Source organism: Sinocyclocheilus grahami, unplaced genomic scaffold (assembly GCF_001515645.1).
Source record: "Sinocyclocheilus grahami isolate Dianchi unplaced genomic scaffold, SAMN03320097.WGS_v1.1 scaffold491.1, whole genome shotgun sequence".
NCBI classification, from domain to species: domain Eukaryota; kingdom Metazoa; phylum Chordata; class Actinopteri; order Cypriniformes; family Cyprinidae; genus Sinocyclocheilus; species Sinocyclocheilus grahami.
In genome coordinates this window covers 324,302-344,861 of record NW_015505670.1, presented here as the reverse complement: position 1 = coordinate 344,861, position 20,560 = coordinate 324,302, and the positions used below count along the sequence as shown (strand labels likewise).

Genomic DNA, 20,560 nt, shown 5'->3' with positions numbered 1-20,560 from the left:
ATGCTGTACAGTTTCTTTGACACAATCTGTATTGTTAAAAGCGCTATATAAATAAAGGTGACTTGACTTGACTTGTCAATATCACACACCCTATAGTTCCATCCCACACAAGCTCGTCGAGACAGCAATGACAAGACACCATGTTCCAGAGATGATTAGAAACATAATTCTGGACTACTACAGTGACTTTAAGTTGAGAGTCTCCTCAGGGTCACTAATATCTTCATGGCACCGACTGGAGAAGGGTAAATCACTGGCTGCACAATCTCAGTGCCACTCTTTGCATCAGCCATGAACATGATCGTCAAGTCAGCGGAGGTGGAATGTAGAGGGCCAAAGACTAGATCTGGTACTCGGAGAGCATTCATGAGCATTCATGGATGACCTAACGGTGACAGCAACATCTGTTCCTGGGTGCAGATGGCTTCTTCGAGGACTGGAACAGCTCATTGCATGGGCAAGGATGAGTTTTAATAAACCAGCCAAGTCCAGGTCTCTGGTCCTGAAAAAGGGAAAAGTGGCTGACCAGTTCTGATTTACCCTGGGAGGGACTCAGATTCCAACAGTGACAGAAAAACTGGTCAAGAGCCTGGGCAAGATCTTTGACAGTTCCCTGAAGGACACAGCCACAATGCAACAAACCAGGAGTGATCTGACTGCCTGGCTCGCCGTGATAGATAAATCGGGGCTTCCAGGAAATCTGGATATATCAACATGCAGTTTTGCCAAGGCTGCTCTGGCCTCTTCAAGTGTTTGAGGTGCCAGTGACAACAGTGGAAGCCACAGAGAAAACTATCAGTCAGTTCCGTCAGTTCAGCCAGTTCAGGAGGTGGTTGGGGCTCCCTCGCCCTCTAAGCAGCATTGCCCTGTATGGGCATTCCACCAAGCTGTAGCTTCCTATCAGTGGCCTAGTGGAGGAGTTCAAAGTAACTCGAGCCAGGGAGGTTATGATGTGTACCGAGACTCCTCCGACATTAAAGTGGCGGCTGCAGGAATCCTTGTGAAGACCGGTAGGAAGTGGCAGGCACAGTTTGCTGTAGATAGAGCGGAGGCACGGCTGCAGCATAACATCTTGGTGGGCACTGTGGCAGTGGGGTGGGCAGGGCTGGGCAGTTTTTCCCAACTACTTTATGACAAAAGCCATGGGAAGGAGAAACGTCAACTGCTACAGGATGAAATACGAGCAGAGGTGGAGGAAGAACGCTATAGCAAGATGGTCGGCATGTACAAGCAAGGAGCCTGGACCAGATGGGAGCAGAGCCTCGCAAGATCACTTGGAAGGAGCACTGGAGAGCTGAACCATTGTGCATTAAGTTTCTAATCCAACCTGTATAGCTGGGGAATGGCAAATACTCCAGAGTGCCAACTGTGCCAGAAGAGGGGTACCCTGGAGCACTCAGTTGTTGTTCCAAGGTATTGGGGGAAGGGTGATACCGATGGCGCCATGATCAAGTCTTAAGGTCTCTGGCGGATACAATCAGCACAGTGATTCAAGATAGTAAGAGTCAGCACGCCCCCAAACAGTACATCACCTACATCAGAGCTGGGGAGAAGGCACAGGGTTGGCCTAGCTCCACGGGAGGGATTCTTGCCACCGCATGGGACTGGCAGCTCCAGGTATATCTAGGATCACCCCTGGCTGGGTTGCCCGGACGAGGGTGTATGATGATTAAAGACCTGAAACACCCCACGACCCCGGGTTCATCACTGAAGATGTGTCCAAGTAGCACCAGAAGGTGTATGTTAGAATCAAGGTGGCCTTCTTACAGTGTAATTACACAAATAAGTACTAAGTACTATTAATAAATAAACAACAGGCTACTTAGGGTTAGGATTTTCTATTGGTAAGTAGGCTACATGTAACGTGTAACAAAGGCACAAAAATAAAGTGTTAGGCTACTGTTTTTTTGTTTGATCCCAAAATAATAATAATAATAATAATAAATTCATACATAAATAATGACGAGAGTATTGGCAATGCAGTGAAGCGATTATCATTAATTTACCAACCTGAAGCATGTTCTTTAGTATGCGGGGCCAATTTTACTGAGTAAATTATTTACAGATCAGGTGTAAGGAAAAGAAAAAAAAATGGAATCTGATATAAAGTTAATTTAGAGATATTGTATTTACAAAACAAAAAAGGTTAGAACATAGATTGTTAGGAATGCCATTCCAAAATGACCTTAAATGTATTATTCAAGGAGGCCAATAAAGTAAATGTATCTGTGCCCCTTGTATCATCAGCCTAAATCTGTAACCAGGAATTTAATTTTTAATAATAAAAAAAAGAAAGAAAAAGAGAAACGTCTGGTCTGGTCTTCACTTTTTGATTGAATACAGTTTTATATAACCAAACTTTAAATCGTGTGGGTGTGGGAAAACTGAGAGAAATGTTGCCTCGTTTATGAAATTCATATACCAGAGTGAATTACTCGGATAAGTCATGTTAACCACTAGATGTCGCAGTGGACATACAATTTGCATCTGTAACTTAACTATTTTCTGTATTTCACTCGAGGTTAAACCACAGTTAATGTTATGTTAAACTGTGAATTTCCACTCATCCATTACATAACAGTAAATATTGTGAAGGCTATGGAGGCTCTGTTAGGAGGAACTATTACTACATACTATCATACTACAGCTCATTTTAAAGGGGTCATATGATGCGATTTCAAGTTTTCCTTTCTCTTTGGAGTGTTACAAGCTGATTGTGCATAGATAAGATCCCTGAAGTTGCAAAGACTATTAAAGCATGTCAACATATTCTGTTACACCAAATACACAAAATAATGATCTTTAAAAAAGCATCATATGACCCCTTTTTAAGGGAATGCCCCTCAACTGAAGCCAGCTGGGAACACCCTTGTGTTTTTTCTGGTCCTTCAAAGTTTCACTTTTCTCTGCCCCTGTAAAAGTCTACATTTAAAGGAATAGTCCACACGAAAATGAAAATACTGTCATATTTTATTCTTCCTCAAGCCTGCATGAGCTTCTTTCTTCTGTGGAACACACACAGAAACAAATATTTTAAAGATGCATTAATTTTGTGTATTAAGTATTTCAAACTTTCATCTTTAGAGTGTAAACAGATAGAATCTTCCATATGCAAAAGGGTTGCTATGATACCTCTAGTTTATAACAATAGAAACAGATGTGGAAAATCTGGCCTCATGGTGAGTTTTTGTCTGGGCAGAGATGGAAGTTCTGAGTTTCCAGGAGAATGAGAGTGGTTTTTGTTAGTCACTGTAATAATACTTTAAGACTGTGGTTTGGAGCGCAAAAAAACAAACAAAAAAAACCCTGCAATTATGTTACACACAAGTGATTCTGCAACTTAATTTTAGCAATTTTAAAGTTGTTAAATATATAAAATGCACCAATACAATCATAAGTTGTATGTACTGCAAATTTTCTTACTATTTAATAAACCCAAAAGTGCTAGGGGACAAAACGTTTGAGTGTAATATGTGTAAAATTGTAATACATGGAAAATTAACAAATAATCACAACAAATAAATACATAAAATGAATAAAATTAGCCAAATGAGGTTTCCTTCTGCTTAAAAACTAGTTAGAAATTATGAGATTAATCACAATTATTTTATTCTATTGACAGCCATAGTTTTTATTCTTCTCAATCATAGAAGTTATCAGCCAGAAATATCCAATGTATTGAAAACTAAATATTTTCCCTGCACTCTGCGCATAAAAAAAAGTTCAGAATACTTAGTACTTGAATAGAATATTTTAATTTATTTTCAATTCTATAAACAGAAAAATTAGAAACTTTTCTTACAAACAATTCAATATATTTAAGACAAACAAATAATTACTTTAAAAGCGTGTGTTCATTAGCACATACTTGTCTGAAAAAGTTTAACAAAATACTTATTTGAAATCATTTGGACAAAGAAATTTATAAATATACACCTATATGTGGTGGATTATATAACACTAAATAACTAATAAAGTACATTCAGCTCAAACACATGCTTCAGCTACCAGATCAAGAGAATACAATATGGTTTGTATCACTAGATTACTATCAAAATAGCCTCACTTGTGCATTTTGCATGAAAGTGCTTGTATTTAATGTAAAGATTATGCTCCCAGCTGTTACTATTACATAAATGATTAAAATATTATTTATTCATGTAATAGATAGATCAACTATGACAGATGACAACTGTGATTATATGATTAAGAGGTGCTCTGTTTAAGTGTACTTATGTAAAAACACATACTGAATACTTCAATACAACGCTCAAATATTCATCATCAGTTGAAAAGTCATGACACACGCTTGACACACAGTCACAAAACCTCTCATCTTTCATATTTGGCCACAGATGTGTTTATAAACAGTGTCCTCATGACACTGAAGCAGCTGTTAGGTGTCCTTAGAGCTGGTTTCTAAAGGGAACGTGTTGACCCAGCTCTGTGTGCGGGCCAAGCACTCCTCCCAGCTGTAGAGTGGTCGGTACTGAAAGTGATGAAATGCCTTGTCTGTGCGGACAGTGAAGGATGTGCAGGCCACAGCAAGTGTGTATCCATTGAGCAATGGTGTGTAGTTGAAGAACGGCTTCAGAAGCCAGCGTATCAGGTCGTTCATCCACGCTATGAACCACAGCACCCACACTGGAACGTGCAACGGGCGAAAGTTGAAGGCCGACAAGAACTGCATGTTGAAGTCATCATAGCTCTTATATGGTGAGTCGTCATAGCAGAAATAAAATTCCCCACCCAGCCTATCGGGATGTTCCCGCAGGGCACGTGCTGCTAGCAAATGCATCCAAGCCACATTCCCTGCATGCACAAAAACACATTCAAGTTATTCAAGAGATTATGGGGCAGAGTCTCGGGCAACTTAATTATAGCAATTTTAAAGCCATTACATAAATACGTTCTATGTACTGCTTTTGTTCTTTTAATAAGTCCAACAGTACTAGTATGACTACAGAAAAATTCAGCAAAAAAAAAAAAACTAAATTAAATTGTTAATAATAATAATAGCATTATTATTATTACTACATCAAAAATAATTTAAAATTATTTCTAAAGACCAGACAAAAATTTGATTCATCACAATTAACTGATTCTATTGACAGTCATGGTTTATGTTTTACTTAAGGTTTATGCTTGAGGTTTATACAAGTAAAAGTAATCTAATAGTTATAAAAAGATAAATATTACTAGATATTTTCCAGACAATGTTTTACACTTGTTTATAATATATTTATTTTTCATATTATAAATATATATATATATATATATATATATATATATGTTTACATTTTTAGGAAGGGGGCCCTTGCATGGAGATTATTATAACTGGGGGTCTGTGGCATCAAAATGAAATGTTTAAAAACCTCTGTCTTAGACTGCGATCTGTCCTGTGACACAGATTTGATCAGATTCAGAGATAATAATAATAATAATAATGCACCATGTGTTCACTACACCTACGCATACTTGGTTTACAGTTTGATTGGTTTGTTAAATTTAATCATAAGTAGAAATTTATGTTAGATCAGGTTTTCTCTGCATGAATGTATTGTTCTGTTCCAGTGATGTGCTGTAGCTCAACCTTGGAGGGAAGAGATATTGCCTATGTTTTATCAAATTGTGATTGTAGGGGTTGAGTGATTGAGGCATGTGACTCAACTCAACCTTTATTTATAAAGCACTTTCAAAACCATAAAAATGGACCAAAGCGCTGTACACAAGCAGTATATAATAAAGATTAAAAAACATAAAACATTCAAACATAGGAACAAAACATAAAATAAAAGACAAGTCATTCACAATTGTCCTGACCAATCAAATGCCGAAAGCCTGATCAATCAAATAAGTCTTTAAGTCCTTTTTAAAAAGTCCATGCTTGATGAGGATTTTACAGATAATGGCAGAGCATTCCAAAGTGCTGGAGCCGCAACAGAAAAAGTGCAATCCCCACTCCGCCTCAGATAAGACTGTGGGACAGTCAAAAGCAAGCTCTGAGAGGAGCGCAATAGTTGATGCGATTGGTAAGGGACCAACATATCCCTTGTGTACTCAGGAGCCTGATCATGCTGAGCTTTATACACAAACATCAACAACTTGTTTTGTATTCGATATTTTACAGGAAGCCAATGCAAAGATACCAAGACAGGTGTTATATGATCCCATTTTCTAGTGTTAGTTAAAAGTCTTGCTGCAGCATTCTGAACATACTGAAGACACATAACCAGAGATTCACTTACTCCAAAGTATAAAGCATTACAATAGTCCAACCGCATTGAAATAAAAGCATGTATAACAGACTCTAAATCCTTGTTCGAAAGAATAGTTTTCAGTTCGGACAATTTCCTTAAGTTTTCACAATACTGTTCATTTGTCGGTCAAGATGGATTTCGGAATCAATAATTACTCCCAAGTTCCTCACATAACCACATAGACAATTGTCCCTGGCTTCTGACCATACCTTTCTGAAACTGCTGGTTACCAAATATAATAAACTCAGTCTTATCTTCATTTAATTTAAGAAAATTATTTGCAAACCAAGCCTTAACCTCTGCCAAGCACTTGCAAAAGTTTGTTAAAGAAAAACAACCGTGAAGCTCTAAAGGAAAATAAATGTGCAAATCACCAGCATACAGAAATAAAAATTGACCCCAGGGGCAGCATATATAAAGAAAACAAAGTTGGACCAAGAATAGATCCCTGTGGGACCCCCACAGGAGAAAGTAGCAGATGTAGAGACATCATTTCCTATTTTAACAGAACAAGTCCTATCCTGCAAATAAGAAGAAAACCACTTAAGAGCAATACCATTAATTCCAAAGTAATCCCTAAGACGTTCTATTAAAACACCATGATCTATAACAGAGGTGTTAAACTCAGTTCCTGATGGGCTGCAGCCCTGCAGAGTTTAGTTCCAACCCTGCTCCAACACTCAAACCATGTAGTTTTCAAATAAGCCTAAATTACTTGATTAGCTGGATCAGGTGTGTTTAATTAGGGTTGTATCTAAACTCTGCAGGGCTCCGGCCCTCCAGGAACTGAGTTTGACACCCCTGATCTATAGTGTCAAAAGCAGCGCTCAAGTCCAACATCATTAGGGCAACAACCTTCCAGGAGTCAATACTCAAAAATATATAATTTAAAACCTTAAGCAGCGCTGATTCTGTACTGTGCTTGGTCTGAAATCCAGACTGAAAGACATCCATTATACCATGACCATGCCAAAGGAATAGTCTCCAGCAGACTTCAACAGCAGCCCAGATGAGAAGAGTCCTTCCAGGTATTTATGACTCACCTATGACCCTTACCAAAGTTGCATATGCATACAGAACATGAGGTGCCAAAGATAATGTACTTAACTTGTCAGGGACAGAATACCATGCTTGGATGTTGCTAGAGTTGTCTGTACTGTTAACCTATCAGAACCTGTAGAAATGACGTCAACTGATCATCCATATGGTTATAAGCACTAGTGTAAGTACTAAGTACTGACTTAACTTCAAATTTGACTCCTGGTCTTCATTGAACATACTGGTCTCTCTATGGGGTTTAACTGTACTGTAATTCCCCTACAGGATTAACCAATCAAATCAAATCAAAAACAGTGAAGCCATTTTTCTGTTCCACTGTTGCCATGGTTTCTGGGTTTTGCTGGTTACCTGCATAGACCCGTCCGTGCTCTGTGTTCCGTGGAACTCCCTTGATCACCCAACCACCTGTACGGACCCCATTCAGATAAAAGTCCTTCATGAGCTGATGCTGTTCCCCATAGATACCTGTTGGCCGTAGAGAGCATGTGTAGAGAGTGTTCCCTCCCTTTACCTAATCATGGAGAGTGGGACAAAGGAGAGAGAGAGAAATCAATAATTGATTATAGCAGAAAAATAAAGAAATTGTCTTTCTATTACATTACATGTCACTCAGATGCAGAAGATACATCAATAGCATTATAAAGATTTATAGTGTTTGAAAACGTCAGTGAATGCATGGCATGCTGAAACACTAACAGCAAAAGAGTAACTAAAACCAACCATATATAATTTAAGGCTTCGAACTTGAGTATGTGATCTTCATTTTCCATGGGTTTGGGTGGGTGCAGTATTGCGCAAAGTTAGAAAATAGCAACTAGACCAATGTAAATGAGAAGCACGCGTTCCAATTTCATCTAAATGTCAGTAGATTTTATTCAACATAAAAGTAAACTTGCTGTTGGATGTTTTGGATGATATTATAACATTGCTCATGAATATAAGAAAATGTTAAAAAGAATAAAGTAATTATTTTAGAAAGATTTTAGAAGAAAAGCAATTTAATCATCTAACTTCCTACATGTGAATTAAAGATAGAAAACAGTTTATTAATAGCTAAAAAACAAAACAAAAGAGAGCTGCGTCCATTCATTAATCAAACACTTGTTTGTTTACAAATACAGATTGTACATTTTCTATTTGATTAAACATGCTAAAATGGAAAAGTCAGGGTCCTTTCTAAATCAATGTGTTATTGTTGCACTCCACAAAACTGTGTTGTACCTTTGTGCCATTGGCTTCCAGCACCATTTTCTCAGCTGCAGCTTTGGTCTTAGGGTAAGGCATCTCATGGAATATATTATATGGAGTATCCTCATTCCCTCTGTGTCAAGGAAGAACAACATCAAGAGTTAAAATCTGGGCAAATGAAAGGTAGTTAAGTAATAGGTAGCAGAGCTACCAATACACAGGAAGTATTAAGTTAAGACCTAAACCAGATCCTTTACTGAAATCAAGTGCTTGACCCAACCAGTGCTGTCAAATTATACCCAAACTCATACCCACAATGCTCACTCTCTTTGTATATCCTCTACTCTCTAAATGAGTAGACATGGATGCGTTCTTACAGCTTGCACAGAAGACATGTGAAATGCATACACAAATTACACTACATCCTGACGAAACATAACAGATTTAAACAAAGTTGACGCCTATCCCTGTCTGTCCTTGCAGAGTGAGTGTAAAATTTTAAATGTTTAGTAAAATATTGGATTTGAGTATGTATGTATTATTATTTGTAGTTATTTTAAGGTATAATTTTTGGTTTGAGTTCGGTTGGGGTTTGTTATTATTAATGATGATTATTTATAGAAATATTTTGTTTCATTTTACTGTAGCATTAAACAATGTAAAAGAAGCACAGATATTACAACAAATGTTTTTTCCAGAGGCTTTCATCAGCATGCTGTCACGGAGACGCAACCATCTCAGATCACAATCAACCTATAGTGTCAGATCAGCAAACTCCGCCCACTCGTTCACTCTCCCCGGAGTTCTAATTCACCACACCTGCACCTCCTCATCAGTACACACCTTAAAGGCACTCACAACCTGCACTCCTTTGTCTGGTCTCGTCGTTCCTACATGAACAGACTCCTAACCTGCTACCCACCTGCCTACAAGGATCCAGTGTTCTGTTACCTGTTCGTTCCAGCACCTGCAAGAGAGACATTCTGTTATCATTCAGCTAAGTCATATGAAGCTCCATAGAGCTTCCATACCCACCGTTGCTACATTCTCGTTCCTGTCCTGTGCCAGCCATTCAATAAACTGTTTATATTACACTCACCTGTCTGTCCTCTTCTATTGTGTGACAGAAGACCAGACTTCAAGACGCATCCACCACCGGGGTTGGTGCGGTCCTATCACAGCGGCAGGGTGATCCTCCATGCCTCCATCCATGTGCCTACTTCTCTAAGAAACTGTCCTCGGTGGAGCAGAACTATGACATCAGTAATCGGGAGCTTCTAGCCATCAAGCTAGCCCTGGAAGAGTGGAGACATTGGCTGGAGGGAGCAAATCACTGCTTTGATGTTATCACGGATCATTGGAATCTCCAATATCTGCGTGAAGCCAAACGCCGTAACCCACGTCAAGCCGGATGGGCCCTATTCTTCACCAGATTCAACTTCACTGTAACCTATCGTCCTGGTAATAAGAACTTGAGGGGTAATGCCCTTTCATGACTTTATCAACCCAATCCTGAACCCAGCTCTCCAGAACCCATTCTCCCTCCAGCCATGATTATCAGTCCCATCCACTGGTCCATTGATCAGATTGTACAGGCTGCAAGCTCTGAACCTGTTCCGCCGGGAGGTCCTAAGGGGTTCCTCTACGTTCCATCAGCTCTTCGCCTGCCCCTCATGGACTCTGCCCACAACTCTCCGGGCTCTGGACACCCAGGTAGTCAACATACCCTCTCGCTCCTATGTCATCGTTACTGGTGGCCCTCCATGGCCCAGGACATCTCCCGATTCATCAAGGGATGTTCAGTCTGTGCTGTCACCAACACACCACGCAAAGTTGGTCCCACTACCCATTCCACACCGTCCATGGTCCCACCTGGGGATAGATTTCATGACCGACCTTCCTCCTTTGGATCACCACACGTGTGTTTGTCATTGTCGACCGCTTCTCCAAAGCCTGTAAACTCATGCCTCTGAAAGGCTTACCCACTGCATTTGAAGCCGCAGAAACTCTTTTCCAGCCATTTTGGTCTACCAGAAGACCTAGTATCAGACCGTGGCCCTCAATTCATCTCACGGGTATGACAAGTCTTCAAGCTCCTGGGAGTTTCCGTCAGCCTCTCCTCCGGTTACCATCCACAAACTAACGGCTAGACTGAGCGGTAGATCCAAGAGATTGGGAGGTACCTGCGCTCCTACTTCCACCAGAACCAGGACAGTAGGAGCCGATTCCTCCCCCTGGGTGTAGTATGCCCAGAACTCCCTCAGGCAGTCCACCACCGGGCACACCCCTTTCCAATGTATCCTTGGGTACAAGCCTCCTTTGTTCCCCTGGTCCGGTGAGCCCTCGGAGTTTCCAGCTGTCAATCACTGGTACGAGCAAAACAAGAGGGTGTGGGACTTGGCACACGTGCATCTCCAACAAGCAGTGCGGAGACGCAAGCTGACGCCCACAGAACATCGACCCTCTCGTTATCAACCAAATGATGTCACATACAGACTAAACTTACCACCTCACTACAGAATCTCACCTTAATTTCATGCATCACTCCTTAAAGGTGACATATCATGAAAATCTGACTTTTCCAGGTTTTAAGTGCTATAATCAAGTCCCCAGTGCATCTACCAAGCAAGGAAACGTGAAAAAGATTAACCCAGTAACTTTGTTTTGGGAAGCCTTTTTCTGCAAGCGTCTGAGAAAACGAGCGCATCTGATTTTGCTCCCTTGGTGACATGGCAAAGGGATCTCATTATAATATTACCCTACATTATCGTTCCTACATGAACAGACTCCTAACCTGTTACCCACCTGAACACTCACCTGCTGCCAAGGATCTTCTGTTACCTGTTCCTTCCAGCATCTGCAAGAGACATTTTGTTGTCATATCAAGCTCCATAGAACTTATATACTCACCGTTGCTACATTCTCGTTCCTTTCCTGTGCCAGCCATTCAATAAACGGTTTATATTTGTCTTGTTTATACCTGTCTGTCCTCTTCTGTTGTGTGACATGTGCACTGGAGTGCAAAAATATATATATTTATTTTTAGGGACTAGTTGGTTATGACAGCAGACACTTTCCAGCAAAAACAAATTTTATTTTCATTACCTTAGAAAGGCATTACCCATGGCAAGCAACTGATGTTTAGCAACAATATTAAATATCCAAACACTCCACTCCACAGGAACTTGAGAAAAATGTGGAGAAAGGGGGATAAGAGAGGAGAGCTGAAATATAAGCTCGATGCTTTTAAATGATTAAGTTTTCTATGTGAATGTGTGCGTGTTTGTTTCCAAAAATATAGGAAAATAATTTAATCTGAGGGGAATAAAAATCTCAAAACTGTGTTAGTCACTCTCCAAGGAAAATGTTAATGTTTCTAGCACGTGGCAGTAATGGAAAAGTTTCAAGGCTTTGCTCTGTGTGCTGTTTTAATCAAAGTTCTAGGCAAGACATCACAACCAGATGTGAAACTACTTAAAAGTCAACCAAAAGTTGTCATTTGGATCACTGATAAGACTTCGTGACAAATTTTCTTTGGTTGATTACTAGGCCAAACCACAATAGAGCATTCACAAACTCGTACACAATCTCCGCCCTTCGCATGTTTTTACATATTTTGGTTAAATTAATTGTGCTTTCATCAGCCAATAACAGTGTAGTACTTTTAAACCCATGTTTTAACATCATAACATGCAAAATTCATGAGTTTCCTTCAAAATCAGCACAAAAAATTAGGGGAAAAAAAATCAACAGATTCCATCTGGGCTGACTATTTACAGAGCTGGCAACGGTTACTTCAGAAATCTCAACATTAGATGACATATGATCACAAGATGTGCTTTGAGACATACAAGTGTCACTTATCAGGTGACAAAGGAAAACAGCAGAAACTTCTCTATATACAGACACTTTTTGATCATTAGGATGATAGGAATAACATACTGTGGCCTGTAATCTTTCAGCTTGAAAGATACTTCTAGATGGAATGTTATGTACGTTGTGGAATTCCGCTGTCATTCCAGAATGCGTTCAAATCCTTTAAACACTTTTATTTATTTTTAGCGAATATATTTAATTTTAAACATATCACTTTGTAAAAACTTCTTACATATATCAAAAAGCTATTTAAATATAAACACTTACCTGATAAATGTATCTCCTTTTACATTTGGACCAACCACCTCCATGGAGCTTGTATAGACCAAATACTGAATACCGATTTCCACACATGCGTTTATTACATTCTCTGTCCCTGATGGAGAACATCCAAAAAGAATAAGTATTAAAAACGCATGACAAACACCAATAGGGTGAGGAAAACAGGAACTCTACTAAAACAAAAGAAAGACCTAAAACCTGTTTGTGTTGCTTTAACTGACATTAATGAGAATCATTAGGTTTGTAAAATTTCAAAATCCCTGGTAGCCCTTCGGGCAGGTACTCTTCAGATTTTGGTAGCCCGAAAATTAATTTAACTAGCCCAAATAAAAAAAATATAGAATTTTTTTTTTAAATATAGAAAATCAGATAGGAGTTTAAATGTCAATCAAAATATTTTCAATACACAAATATCAACAAATATGAAGGAAGGAATTTTATTTCACTATTTACAGGGTATCTACAGAATTTTTAAAAATACATTTAAGGCAATTTATGACCCATTTTAAGAGCTGCACAAGTAAAATGAACACAGTATGAGTGGGGTTGGACAATGTCTATGGTAACATACAGTACTGAGCCATAAAATTACATGATTTACAGTTCAGATACAGGTTTTCACAAAAACAAAAATCGTATACAACAGCATTTCAGCCTTTAGACCATTTTTATGAAAAGGGATAAATCGAGCATATAAATTGTCAATTTAAAACGTATAAATATTACTGTCTTAATTGTTTAGATTTTTAGAAGGCACATTAACTTCTTTCTCATTTACAACTCTATGTGTTTGCTGCATAAAAACACAAGTTGATATTTGCGTTGATCTGACCATAAACAAAGAAAGGCTTATTGGAAATGCAAATTCATTCTCTGCCACTAGGTGGCGCTTTAGGAGCGCTGAAATATTGCGGTTTCCCGGTAACGGCTGTACACAAAGCAGCTCCGCCCTCATAAACGCTGCTTTATCAGGAATTATAGGTAAAATTAAAATAAAACGCCAACGACACGTTTCTGAGGACAGTCGGTTCCCTTCAGATACATTCAAATAAAGACATATGCGCCGCGTTTTTGACTTGAAAAGTGCAGCGCTCATATTTGTTCAATGACATCATTGCCTTTTGACGTTTAATCCAGTCGTATTGCGCGACTCTTGTCTTTCCGTCACCAACTGTAAGACCTCTTGAAATTATAATTAAGACATTTCTTATACCATTTAACGCATTTAAAAATTGTATGGCCTTAAGTTTGATAAAACTCACATTAGGAGTTTTTAAGGACCCGCGGGAGATCTGCATTTAAGGTAGCCTGTCGCAGAGTGGTGATACATTTTTGGTAGCCCGACTGGAAAACACAATAGCCCCGGGACGTCGGGCTAGCGATTTTGCGAGCCCTGTGACACAATGCCTAAATTCCAAGTAATGTTGTGATACAGCTGGAAGCACCAGATAGATTGAATGAGAATCCCATCAGCTATTCAAAAGCTTTCTGAAGTATCAGATCAAATGATAAGTGAAAAAACAAAGGTAACCAAATGTGTATTTTTTTTATCTAGACCCATTCAATGGTATTCAAAGAGGAGATTTCTAGAGAAGTATGTGGAATGCAAATGTGAGAGCAAAAGAAAAAAAATGATATGATAGGGCAGAATCCAAACTAAAGGAAAATTCCAGTATGAAAACACACTCATCATCTCCTGCTCCTGTTTTCATCTGTATCCTGTGGGTTTGTCTGTATCTATTAATGCTATACTGACACAGACCTAAATATGTTAGGAACCCATTACCAGTAAAGTCTATTACCACAGATGAATAAGTGTAAACACATGAAAGGAATGAGACTGATCTGAACACATAAATAAATAATCATATCTGTGATAGTCCAGACGTTTTCACTCATGCAGGTGATGATGCTGAATGCATTAACAATGTCAGACATTTTTTTAAATCTAGAGCTGACCTTTTTTTTTATCAGCTTGAGGTCAACTGCAAATGCTCCATTTCTCATAAAGCCACATGATCTGTCTAGGCTAGCAGGAGATTTTCTTGTACAATAGCAGTGGACTACAGTTAAAAAGCACATATTTTTATCTTATTATGCTCACTTCATTACATGCACTAAAAAATACGACAATTCCCGCCTTGTTTGTGAGTAAATTATGCATTTCCGGACCAAACCGACAGTAAAGCTGTAAGGTTACTGGAAATGTCACCAAAGGAAAACCGGGGGAGAAACCAAAACAACCCACTAACATTTACTATGACAGTCAAAAAAAACAAAAAAAAACCCACTACCGTTTGGGGTCACTAGGATGTTTTTAAAAGAAATTCATCCTTTTTTTCAAAGCAAGGATGCATTAAAATTTTTAAAAAGCTTATTCAAAAAATGCAGATCTTTGACCTTTCTGTTCATCAAAGAGTTCTGTAAAAAAATAATGAATAAAAACAATCACGATTTCCATTAAACATTGATAATAATAAAAAGTTCCTTGAGCAGCAAATCAGCATATTAATAATTTCTGAAGGATCATGTGACACTGAACACTGGAGTAGTGATTGCTAAAAATTCAGCGTTGTCATCACAGGAATAAATTGCATTTCAAAATATATTAAAATAGAAAACTGTTTTTTTATTATTGTAATAATATTTCAAAATATTACAGTTTTTACTGTATTTCATCTGTATCCTGTGGGTTTGTCTGTATCTATTAATGCTATACTGACACAGACCTAAATATGTTAGGAACCCATTACCAGTAAAGTCTATTACCACAGATGAATAAGTGTAAACACATGAAAGGAATGAGACTGATCTGAACACATAAATAAATAATCATATCTGTGATAGTCCAGACGTTTTCACTCATGCAGGTGATGATGCTGAATGCATTAACAATGTCAGACATTTTTTTAAATCTAGAGCTGACCTTTTTTTTATCAGCTTGAGGTCAACTGCAAATGCTCCATTTCTCATAAAGCCACATGATCTGTCTAGGCTAGCAGGAGATTTTCTTGTACAATAGCAGTGGACTACAGTTAAAAAGCACATATTTTTATCTTATTATGCTCACTTCATTACATGCACTAAAAAATACGACAATTCCCGCCTTGTGTGTGAGTAAATTATGCATTTCCGGACCAAACCGACAGTAAAGCTGTAAGGTTACTGGAAATGTCACCAAAGGAAAACCGGGGGAGAAACCAAAACAACCCACTAACATTTACTATGACAGTCAAAAAAAACAAAAAAACCCCACTACTGTTTGGGGTCACTAGGATGTTTTTAAAAGAAATTCATCCTTTTTTTCAAAGCAAGGATGCATTAAAATTTTTAAAAAGCTTATTCAAAAAATGCAGATCTTTGACCTTTCTGTTCATCAAAGAGTTCTGTAAAAAAATAATGAATAAAAACAATCACGATTTCCATTAAACATTGATAATAATAAAAAGTTCCTTGAGCAGCAAATCAGCATATTAATAATTTCTGAAGGATCATGTGACACTGAACACTGGAGTAGTGATTGCTAAAAATTCAGCGTTGTCATCACAGGAATAAATTGCATTTCAAAATATATTAAAATAGAAAACTGTTTTTAATATATTGTAATAATATTTCAAAATATTACAGTTTTTACTGTATTTTTGATTAAATAAATATAACCTTGGTGAGCATAAGAGACTTCTCAGACTGTTGAATGGTAGTGTATCTTTTATCTTGTAGTATCCTCCAGTCATTTCACAGGTGACTTCCTAAACTGTATTCTGAAGCTAACTTCTAAACCCTTTCAAAGTGCAAAACATTGACATCACTTCTACAAAGTCACTGTTATCTGTCTCCTTTTGTTTTTCAATCTTATTCTTCACTCACCTTGTACATTGACAGCATAGATGGCCTTCTCAGGGACCTTATACCAAACATCAACCAAACTAGCTGCGTGGAAAACCAGGTCTGCTCCCTGAAAGGCATCACGCACACTCCCATAATCTGTTATATCACCCTGTACCCCCACCACCTTCAAATGTTCTGTGGATAAAAGAGAAAGAGATAATATACCTTGTTAAAAGTATAGGAGTTGTTAGATTTTTGATATGCAGGCGTATTTATATATATATTTTTATGTCAAATAAGGTAGTTGTCATGGAAAAACATAGGCAGCTGAGAACTGATGTAACTACCAGTGCATAAAATAAAATTGAAAAGATTTCAATAGTAGTGTAATCTACTTAAAAAAACATCCGTTTTCTTTGTAGCACAACAAAGTGTGTCCGTGCTTCATGTATTCCAGTGAATGAGTGAGTGTGTGGGTGTAACCAAGGTCACTTTGGACAGCATCCTGTTATCTCTATGATTTACCTTGGAAAGCTTCCTGATATTACTTCTAGGATCAAGTGATATTTTTGATTACAATGACACAATTATCTAAAACAGGAAACAAACAATCTTCTTGGTGGAAGCAACACCCTCGTGTCCTTGTAAACAAAATACATTGCAGGCGTATTTATATATATATTTTTATGTCAAATAAGGTAGTTGTCATGGAAAAACATAGGCAGCTGAGAACTGATGTAACTACCAGTGCATAAAATAAAATTGAAAAGATTTCAATAGTAGTGTAATCTACTTAAAAAAACATCCGTTTTCTTTGTAGCACAACAAAGTGTGTCCGTGCTTCATGTATTCCAGTGAATGAGTGAGTGTGTGGGTGTAACCAAGGTCACTTTGGACAGCATCCTGTTATCTCTATGATTTACCTTGGAAAGCTTCCTGATATTACTTCTAGGATCAAGTGATATTTTTTATTACAATGACACAATTATCTAAAACAGGAAACAAACAATCTTCTTGGTGGAAGCAACACCCTCGTGTCCTTGTAAACAAAATACATTCTTCTCATTCTCACTTGCAGCTATTTTTTCAAACAATGAACACGGTCATTCATAACTGCTCTGCAAAGATTTCCTGTGGCGTATTTCTGATCTCTTAAGTTTCCAGTTGCTTTTGCACATATGCATTTAACAACTCCATAGATTGACAGGTTTTTGAACCATACACAGGACAAACAATAATTACTGTGATGAGTTATCAGCGGCTGTGAATTGCAGATGTTCAAATAAACACGTCTCTAGGATCCCTCACATCTGTGTGATGGTTACTTAACTGAGCTTTATAATAGTAATAAATAACATACACTCTTAAAAATAAAGGTGCTTCACGACGCCATAGAAGAACCTTTTTGTCTAAATGGTTCCATAAAGAACCTTTAACATCTGAAGAACCTTTCTGTTTCACAAAAGGTTATTTGGGGCGAAAGAAGGTTCTTCAGATTATAAAAAGGTAAGAAAGAGATGGTTCTTTAAAGAAACTTTGACTGAATGGTTCTTTGTGGAACCAAAAATGGTTCTTCTATGGCATCGCTTGAAGAACCTTTTGAAGCACCTTTATTTTTAAGAGTGTATGAAAAGTCTGCCGATGAATAAAAACTTTCCAAGTAGTCACACAAAATCAGTCACATACAAAAAAAACTCTTACTAGCTCAATGTGCAAGTAGGTCAATGTTCGCTTCTGATAAGTTTATCTAACCTTTCTGTTGACATTTGGACTTTGACCACATGCCAAGCTGTTGTCAATTTCAAGCATCATTCCCTCATAACTAGCAAAGTATGTGAGGACTAGAATACATTTGGGCAGGACAGTGGATGCTTGTTGTATGAGATCCACTAAATAAAAGAGCCAACAAACTCTGGCTAATAAAAAACATTTGACACACAAATTAGATCCAGCTATAACCAAATTCAAATTCTTACTTCCCTTGTGCATCTATTCCTCTGTTGTGCTTCAGCTAGAGCTACATATCTGCTGAAAATGAGAGATCAATTTATCCATGATAACGTAATCAGTGAGGGTTGGTGAATACAGTGAATAAGATCCCAAAATCCCATTGTACAGAGCTGGACATCAGCCGAATGGAGCATCCTGGTGGGTGAAAAGGAAGGTGAAATGGGCTGGATGGAAATGACTGGTGTTGCCTGACCTTTCCAACTGAACCAAGCCCAAATATACACCAATAAAGCCAAAGCTATGTAATAACAAGAATGAACCTTTCCATTTCCTTTGTCATTTCAATGATCTTTCCCGTTATTGAAGTCATAGAAACAACAGATGTTTCCCCTGGGGTCTTACAGAAACTGCATCCTATACTGTGAACGTCACGAACACAGGCATATTTTCAGGAACTATATGAAATATAGGGCGTTTCTTTAATGTTGGGAACTTTAAAATATTACATTTTTAAAAGTATGATAATCTTCAGAAAGAATATGCAAACAATTTCGATATTTATGATGTAAAAATGAGCTCAATGTTTCTACAATTTTTCCAGTGGTCTCTCAGTTTTGTGGCGTGATTTACAACACAACCACTTGGTTAAAGTGTCAGTCTGAGAAATGAAAGAGCAATCTTGACATGAAAGACGAAGAAAATAAAGAACGATCAAGGTATATGTCATTTCCAGTCAAAATTATTTTTAATTTGGTCAACTTGTGCAACAATAAATGTTAGATATAAAAGGATGCACAGCAAGATAAACGAGTGTCATTTTATTCCAAAAATGTTTCAAATGTCTTTTAAATCACAGAATGTTCTCACAAACACAATACATCATTTGAGATGTAATGGAAATGTTAATTACATTAAAAAACATTACATAATCACGTCCTCTGTGATTTTTATGTACTGTTGGACATTAAATAAACTAGTCCAAGTGAGAAACGTAATGAAGAAACATCTGGTTATTACATAGATAGGGCGTTTGTCCAAAAACACGCATGTATGCAATGAACGGGTAATAATAGGCTACTTAAGACAACCATGAGCGTAATAATAGCTAAAAAGCCATTTTAAATGACTGTGGGCACTAACAAGCTCGTAATCATATAATGAACAGTTTGTTTCAAGTGTTTCTTACCTGTACTGTGACTTCGTAGACTTGGGTAAACGTTTTTATCGAAAAGCCTTATCTCCTTGATATTTTCTTCCTTCTCCAACAAAACTCTCAACAGGTGCTGCCCGAGAAAACCGCATCCTCCAGTTATCACGTAAGTTAACTTCGATTTCTCAATAGACATATTATTACTCCGTTGAATCCTCTCCTGATTTTGACTGTGTTTATCCGTCAGTGTTCACCGACGCCGGTCTGCTGGTCCACTCTGCGAACGTAACGGAAAAGAAAGACAAGACTAGCCTTAAAACTATGTGCAGTTCAACGGGACTAGCTGAGAATGACCAAATCTCCTTAATTACAAAACGGCTAGCATATATGACAGTCTGAATGCGGGTAGGCTAACGTTATATGAACAGCCACTCCTCCTAGCAGGGCCGTCTTAGCTGACATTATTATTACTAGGGATATAACGATGCATCCCGAACCGGTTGAAAAGCGATGAAAATATTTTACGATTCAAATCGGTTGTGATGTTAAAGGGGTCATATGATGCGATTTCAATTTTTCCTTTCTCTTTGGAGTGTTACAAGCTCTTGGTGCATAAAGAAGATCTGTAAAGTTGCAAAGACTAAAGTCTCAAATCCAAAGAGATATTCTTTATAAAAGTTAAGAGTCAGCCACACCTACCTAAAATGGCTCGTTCTAACACGCCCCCACATGTCTACGTCAGGATGTGGGAAGATTTGCATAACGCCGCCCAAATGTTCACACAAAGAAAGGCGGCATAATTTTTATTCTCACTGTAGTATTGTTGCTTGGCCTTCCAAAAGAGGACGATATTCGCTTCGTCATGCCTAGAGCTGATCCGTGCTGGTCGCTGAGGAAATACATCAACTTCTCGCTGTGGATCGCCGGATCGGCTTTCACCGTGGACGAAGCGGAGTCCAGCCCGGGG

At 38.1% G+C, this 20,560-nt stretch overlaps 1 protein-coding gene and 1 pseudogene across 2 annotated transcripts in view; one reads left to right on the top strand and one right to left on the bottom strand.

Annotated features, from left to right (window-relative positions):
• LOC107554079 (uncharacterized) lies at window positions 1–3,091 on the top strand (annotated as a pseudogene).
• Window positions 3,092–3,767: 676 nt separating this feature from the next.
• LOC107554123 (3 beta-hydroxysteroid dehydrogenase type 7-like) overlaps window positions 3,768–20,560 on the bottom strand; it is a 21,975-nt gene continuing 5,182 nt past the window's right edge. The window contains exons 1-7 of one of the 2 annotated variants that reach the window (XM_016236531.1): window positions 19,630–20,107; window positions 16,533–16,688; window positions 12,651–12,759; window positions 8,541–8,640; window positions 7,668–7,830; window positions 4,758–4,812; window positions 3,768–4,649 (exon numbers count right to left, since the gene is read on the bottom strand). In XM_016236531.1, the coding sequence (XP_016092017.1) occupies window positions 4,397–4,649; window positions 4,758–4,812; window positions 7,668–7,830; window positions 8,541–8,640; window positions 12,651–12,759; window positions 16,533–16,688; window positions 19,630–19,789 (996 nt within the window). In that variant the 5' untranslated portion in view covers window positions 19,790–20,107 and the 3' untranslated portion in view covers window positions 3,768–4,396. Of the gene's footprint in view, window positions 4,813–7,667; window positions 7,831–8,540; window positions 8,641–12,650; window positions 12,760–16,532; window positions 16,689–19,629; window positions 20,108–20,560 lie in introns of those variants that run through there. The other variant, XM_016236530.1, reaches the window with a different exon arrangement.